General features: G+C 59.8%; 1 protein-coding gene across 2 annotated transcripts; it reads left to right on the top strand.

The window, feature by feature from the left end:
• The first annotated feature begins 1007 nt into the window (after positions 1-1007).
• UNCX (UNC homeobox) lies at positions 1008-6127 on the top strand. Of its 2 annotated transcripts, XM_063345098.1 has the most exons (4): positions 1486-1615; positions 2487-2587; positions 2715-2890; positions 4669-6127. In XM_063345098.1, exons 2-4 carry the CDS (start codon positions 2521-2523, stop codon positions 5698-5700), a joined length of 1275 nt encoding a protein of 424 aa, XP_063201168.1. In that variant the 5' UTR covers positions 1486-1615; positions 2487-2520; the 3' UTR covers positions 5701-6127. The 2 variants fall into 2 exon arrangements, with proteins under 2 accessions (XP_063201167.1, XP_063201168.1); XM_063345097.1 differs by lacking the exon at positions 2487-2587 and having other exon boundaries at positions 1008-1615; positions 4669-6126.
• The last annotated feature ends 316 nt before the right edge of the window (positions 6128-6443 follow it).

Raw genomic sequence — 6443 nt, 5'->3', positions numbered from 1 at the left:
GCGACAAGCCCCCCCCGCTCTTCCTCCCTCCTAGAGGCTTGGAAGGGGTTTCTCCGAGCAGGCTCTGCCGGAGAAGGCACAAAACTGGGGTCCCCAGCCCCGCGCTTTGCCGGGGAACCCCCCCCTTTAGTTATTAACCGGGGGAACCCACCGATGTGTTATTTGGGTGAAAACTTCTAGGGGGACCCTAATTTAATTAGGACAAATTTGGCGGCTGTTTGGAAGCTGTTAATGACTGGCGGGGCGAAGCGCGGGGTGTGCGATGGGCTGCTTTTCCGGGGGGAAGGGGGGGGGCGATGGTAAGAGGGGAGGGGTGGGAACTTTATTTGGGTTGGATTTTTATTTTTTTTTTATTATTAATTTTTTTTGTCCTCCTTTTTCGCGAACAGAGGCTTCTCCTGGATGTGGCTGCGCTCGCAATTCGAGGGTTGTGGTTGCTGCTGGGGAGGGGGGTGTCCGTGGCCGGATCGATAGGAGATTGCATTAATTATGATTTCGATTGATATGCTCAAATCTCCTCCTAAACGCCGCAAACGGCTCTTCCTTTTTTTTTTTTTCCTTTCCTTTTTCTCGCCCCCCCCATTTTTTCCCTCTGCCCCCCTCCCCTCTCCCCTGTTATAGAGCCGGAGAGGAGATGAAAAGGCTTGTAGTTTTAAATTCAATGTGACAGCTCTGGAAAGAGCGGATGATGAATCTCCTATTATTGGATCAGTCTATTTGCCGCTCAATGTCTCTCTGTAATTGGAGCAACATCACTTTAAAGGTTCAGAGAGTAGAGCATTTCTGGTGAAAAATCCCCACAACACGCTGGTGAATGTTTTAAAGGGAAATCTATTAGTGATTTGGAGAGGGGAGGGGACAAGGGGGGGAGAGGGTGGGTTGGAGGGGGGGGGGGGAGCCTGCGTGTGTCTGTAACTCCGGCTCTTCGGTATTTCACCGGGTATCAGGCAGATCCGTGAGTTCCCCCCCTGCGCACCCCCACCCCAGCTCCCGCCCGGCCCCCGCCGCCCTCCTCGGGCCGGAGTTCCTATCAAAGCCCCCCTTGTCTTGTTGTGACAGCTCTGATATTGTTTATTGAGGCTGGATGTCAGGTATAATTAGCAATCGATATGGAAAACGTTTGCTCCCCACACTGGCACGTCTCTGACGTCAGGACCGATTAACGTTTCTTATTGGTCCCAAATTCCCCCAGCCTGAGCTAATTATTGGGAGCCTGATGTTGATAAAGTTAAAGCGCCCGGGCGCCCTGCAGCATGAGCCCCTCGCCGCGCCTCCTCCTCCTCGGGCAGCAGCACCCCCGGCCCCAGCCGCCCCGCCGCCCGCGCCCCCAGCCCCGCCGGCACCCCCCGCGCTAGAGCCGCCCCCATGATGGACAGCCGCATCCTGGAGCATCCCCATCCCCAGTTCGGGGGGATGGTGGGCTTCCCTTACCCGCTCGGGCACCACCACGTCTACGAGCTGGCCGGGCACCAGCTGCAGTCGGCGGCCGCCTCCGTCCCCTTCTCCATCGATGGATTATTGAGCGGCTCCTGCGCCGCCTCCGTGGTCAACCCGGCGCCGCTCATCCCCTCGGGCTGCGGGGTGAGCGGGGACAGCCAGCCCTTCAAGCTCGCAGGTAGGAGCGGCCCCGTGTCCCTATCCCCGTCCCCCACCCCCCCACCCCCTCGCCCCGATCGCCGCTCCCCGCCTGGAGCGAGGAAAACACCACCCTCCCCCCTGCATCCCTATCTGAGATATTGGGGTGCCTGGAGGGAGGGGGGGTGCGGCTGTGCTGGGCCCCCCCGAGGGGGCGGACAGGACAGAAAGGGGTGGGGGGGGCCCGGGCCGAGCGCCGGCAGCATCCCCCCGTTCCACGGCCGCGGGGCCACGCGTGTGCCCTGAACAATAGCGGGCCCGGCCCGGTGCCTTCCCCCAAACTTCGTCTCTTGGGCGTGGGGGGAGGGCTCAGATTAAACAATTAAAAAAAAATAAAAATAAAAAAATAACGGGAATCGATGGAGTTTGGGGGATGAAGAGCGGTAATTGTATTTCTTAAAAAAAAAAAAAATATTTCACGGAAGGGAAGCGCTCTCCTTCCCTCGCCGCCGGCCTGTGGCACCGCTATTGTTCAGCTATTAAAACACTCTGTCGCCCCAACATCCTTTTTCTGAACCCTGGAGCAGCCCCCCCCTCTGCACCTCAACTAAATAATAAAAAAAATATTTATCGTTATTATTACTAAATTTCCACACCAGGTGGAAAACGGTTAGGAGAGGTGCAGCTCGGGCTGCAACCCCTCGGCCTGGGGGTGCACGTACCCAGAGAGGCTGCGAGCCCCCAGGCCCGCCCGTGCCCGGGGGGCTGCGGCCCACATCAGCGCTCGGGAGGGGATGGGGAAGGGAATGTAGGGGGGGGCTTTCATTTTTCTTTTTTTTTTTTTTTTTTTTTTTAATAAAACCTTTGGTGGCTGGAGCAAATATTGGAACTTCTCTCTCTCTCTCTGCCAGCTGAGTGCCTGTGGAGAGCTTCCTTCAGGAATAAATGTTCTGTAAAGTACATTTTCGGAGGAGGCGAGGGCAGATCGGGTTCCTCCCCATTTTTAGCGCAGGTGTGTGTATAATCCCGCTCTTTTACCAACGCTGCCGAGCACAAAAGTTAAAAGGCTCCTGTGAATGGCAGGGAGGGGGGGAGAAGGCCTGTCTTCCAGCGACCTGAGGGTATTTCTGCCTTTTCAGACTCGGGTGACCCGGACAAAGAAAGTCCTGGCTGTAAAAGAAGACGAACCCGCACCAATTTTACTGGCTGGCAGCTCGAGGAGCTGGAAAAGGCGTTTAATGAGAGTCATTACCCGGACGTGTTTATGAGAGAGGCTCTGGCTCTCAGGCTGGACTTGGTGGAGTCCAGAGTGCAGGTAAAAACCGTGTGTCCCCCCCTCCTCCCGTCCCCTCCGCCCTCTCCCTGCGCCCAGCGGTCCCCGGGGAGGCCCCGGCAGCCCGGACCCGCTGCCCCGCTCCTGGACGGGTCCGCAGCCCCGCTCCTCCCGGCCCTCGCCTTTTGTTTCCCTGCCTTGCACTGGTCCTTCCTGGTTTATTTGCTTATTATTATTCCCTTTTATTTTATTTATTTTTTTAATCTTACAAACGAGCCCGGAATAGTGGCATCACCGCTAGGTTTCCTAAACATTTTTTTTAAATTATTTTTTTCCACTGTAAACATTTTTCTTAAATGAGCCAAAGGCGAAAAATTAGCATGCAAATATGAGGCTTAATCACGGGCCGGAGTACGCCGGAGAATGTCAATAAAGCTCGTAGGCGTATCGAGAGCGTGCGGAACTTGTAAAAAAAAAAAACAAAAAAAAAAAAAACAAAAAAACAAAAAAAACCAGCAAAAAAGCCAACTTAATTTTAAGGAACTGCTCGGGCCCTCCGTCGTGCGGGGTGGGGAGGGGAACCACCGATTTGCTTCGATTGATCCTGAAGGAAAAAAAAATCAAGTGGGGGCTGAGTCGGGGGCTGCGGGCGCGGTGCGGGTCGGCTGTTGGCTCTCCAGACGCCGTTTCGTACCGCGGTGGCGGCGAGGCCGAGCCGGTGCGGAGTGGCGTGGCTCGGCTCGTCGCGGTGCGGGGCCGGGCGGGACGCGTGTGCGGGGAATCCGCGCTCAAACCCCTACCGTGCGGTGGGGCCTGTCCCCCCGGGATGAGCCGACGCCGTTTGCTGCGGTTCCTCCATCAGCTTTGTCTCACGGTGTCTTTCCCAGCCGCTTTCCCCTCTTCGCTCCGGGAGCATCCTCGCCGCCGTGCGCGGGGGTCGGGAGCCGGCGGGGCTCTCCCGGGGGCGGACGGGGAGGGGGTGGGGGGGGAGGAAAGGAGCCGGGATCGGGTCACCGAAATCCCCGCGGTGCTCCCGAGCTGGGGTCGCGCTCCGGCTCCAAACGCAGCCGCGGGCTGCGGCCGGGAACCGGCGCTGCCGGAGCTCCGCGGGCGTGGAGGGGACGCGTGTGCCCCGCCGGCTGCGCGGCCGCGGATGCCGGGGAACCGCCGAAGCAGGCCGCAGCGGAAAGGATTTGATTTAATTTAATTTTTCCTCCCGTAATCTAGAACAAACCCCATTTTGGGCTGATCCGACCCCTCCGCTCCGGCGGCCGGGACGGGCAGGAGGCGCAGGCCCCGCTCCTCCCGGCCGAGGCGACCCCCCCCCCCCCCACCTCCGCCGCCCCCGCTTTCCGCCCGCTCATTGTGCTGTGTTTTATTGCATTTTGCGTACTGCTGCGGAGGGATCGGGCCCGGCCCCGCAGGCCGGGGACTCCGGCTGGTGCTTCTGCACCCCTCGGCCGCTGGGAAGAGCCGGGGGGGGGTGGGATGGGAGATGCGTTATCCCTTCCCCTCCCCGCAGCGCCGGTGCGGGCAGGGTGCAGCGTGTGTGTGCGTGAGTGTGCACCCCCCCCCTTGCTTCTTTTTTTTTTTTTTTTTTTCTACCCCGTTAAAGAAGCGTGGATACCTCTTCCACACCGTCCCTTGCTCTCCGTCTGGCAGACGCCGGGCCCTGTGGATGGGGGCCGTCGGCCCCTCGAGGGGGGGGGACGGGGGAGGCCTGAGTTGTGCTTCTCTCCAACCCCCCGGCTTCTCCGCCCTGGCCACCGCGGGGGGCCGGTGCGCTGGGTGTTAATTGCTTCTCGTTGTTCGGTGTGTAGGTCTGGTTCCAAAACCGCCGGGCCAAATGGAGAAAGAAAGAGAACACGAAGAAGGGCCCGGGGCGGCCGGCTCACAACTCCCACCCCACGACGTGCAGCGGGGAGCCCATGGACCCCGAGGAGATCGCCCGCAAGGAGCTGGAGAAGATGGAGAAGAAGAAGCGCAAGCACGAGAAAAAGCTCCTCAAAAGCCAAAGCCGCCACCTCCACTCGCCCAGCGGCCTCTCTCTGCACAGCACGCCCAGCTCCGACAGCGACAGCGGCGGCGGGGGGGGCCTGTCTCCCGCGCCCCCCGAGGCCAAGCCCCGCGGGCAGCCCCCGCCGCACCACCCGCCGCCCCCCGCCGCCCCCTCCGAGCCGCCCCCCGGCACCTGCGACCAAACGGCAGAGCCCTTCTACCCCGGCCAAAGAAGCGGCAGCGGGCGGCTCCAGCGCCCGCCCGACAAGGACTGCGCGGCCGCCCCGTCGGGGGACGGCAGCGGGGGTGCGGGGGGGCCCCGCGGCGCCGGCAGCTTCCACAAGCTCAACCCTTTCAGCGTGGAGAGCCTCCTCTCCGACTCGCCCCCCCGCCGCAAAGCCGCCCCGGACTTCCCCGGCCTCCCCCCCTGCGCCCCCCGCACCCTCATCGGCAAAGGACACTTCTTGCTCTACCCCATCACCCAGCCCCTGGGCTTCCTCGTCCCGCAGACCGCCCTGAAGGCCCCCCCGGGCCCCGAGGCCGGGCAGCCCCCCCGGGACTCCCCGCTGCCCGCCGCCAACCCCGGCCCGCCCGGCTGCAGCGCGGAGCCGCCGCCCGCCGGCGCCCAGCCCGGCCCCGGCTCCACGGACTCGGCGGCCGGGTCGGTGCCCCCCCCGCCGGCCGGAGCTTCTCCCCGCTCCGCGGCCGCGCAGGCTGACCCGGCGGCGGCCGCCCCCGCGGAAGGCGGCAGCTTCCCCCGGCCCAAATCGCCGGTGCGGGCGAGGGAGGCCAGCACGGCCCGGGACAGATCGGACTGCGGCCCCGCCGACGGCGAGGAGGTGGACATGGACTGACCGGGCGGGGGAAAAAAAAAAAAGCAGCAGGAAACAATTAATAATAATAATAAAAAAAAGAACAGAAAGCAAAAATAAAACCACCCGCGAACGACACCGGCGCCCCCCGCGCCCGTCACCGAGAAACGGGGGGAAGCGCTTCCCCGCGCAGCCCAGAGAGCGGCTCGTCCTCTCCTTAGAGTTTATCACAGGTCGATTCAGGTGATCAGTTAGAGCTTTTTGGGTTTTATATTTAAAGGGAAGAAGAAAAAAAAAAAAAAAGAAAACGGGGTAAAAACAAAAAAAAAAAAAAGGAAAATTGTTTGTTAAGGCTTAGCAGCAGCTGGACTTTGTGGTGTGACAAACTGTACCGCGACAACAACGGAACTCCTCAAAACCCTTGTAAAATGCAAAAATGTCTAAGAATATTTATATATGTAAAATTTTTGATAAATAAAGGCTCTAAAACTCTCTGCCGCCTGGTCTGGCTGTGTGACTCTTCCCTCTCCTTTTTTTTATTCACCCCCCCTTTTCTTTTTTTTTTTTTTAAAGCCCTCTTTGTGTGTGTGCGTGTGTGTGTTTATTGCTTAACAAATTTATTCATTTATAGCCTCCCGGTGCCCACCCCTCCCATCCGAGGTTAGGAGCTGCAGGCTACGGGACCCGGCCAGCTCCTGCAGAGTTTTGATATGAAAGTAATTATTTTCCCGGTGGCTGCTGCGGGGATTCAGTTTCTTGCCCAAAGGGTTATTATACATTACCGA

Source organism: Chroicocephalus ridibundus, chromosome 8 (genome assembly GCF_963924245.1).
Source record: "Chroicocephalus ridibundus chromosome 8, bChrRid1.1, whole genome shotgun sequence".
NCBI lineage: Eukaryota > Metazoa > Chordata > Aves > Charadriiformes > Laridae > Chroicocephalus > Chroicocephalus ridibundus.
This window is presented reverse-complemented; position numbering and strand designations above follow the sequence as displayed.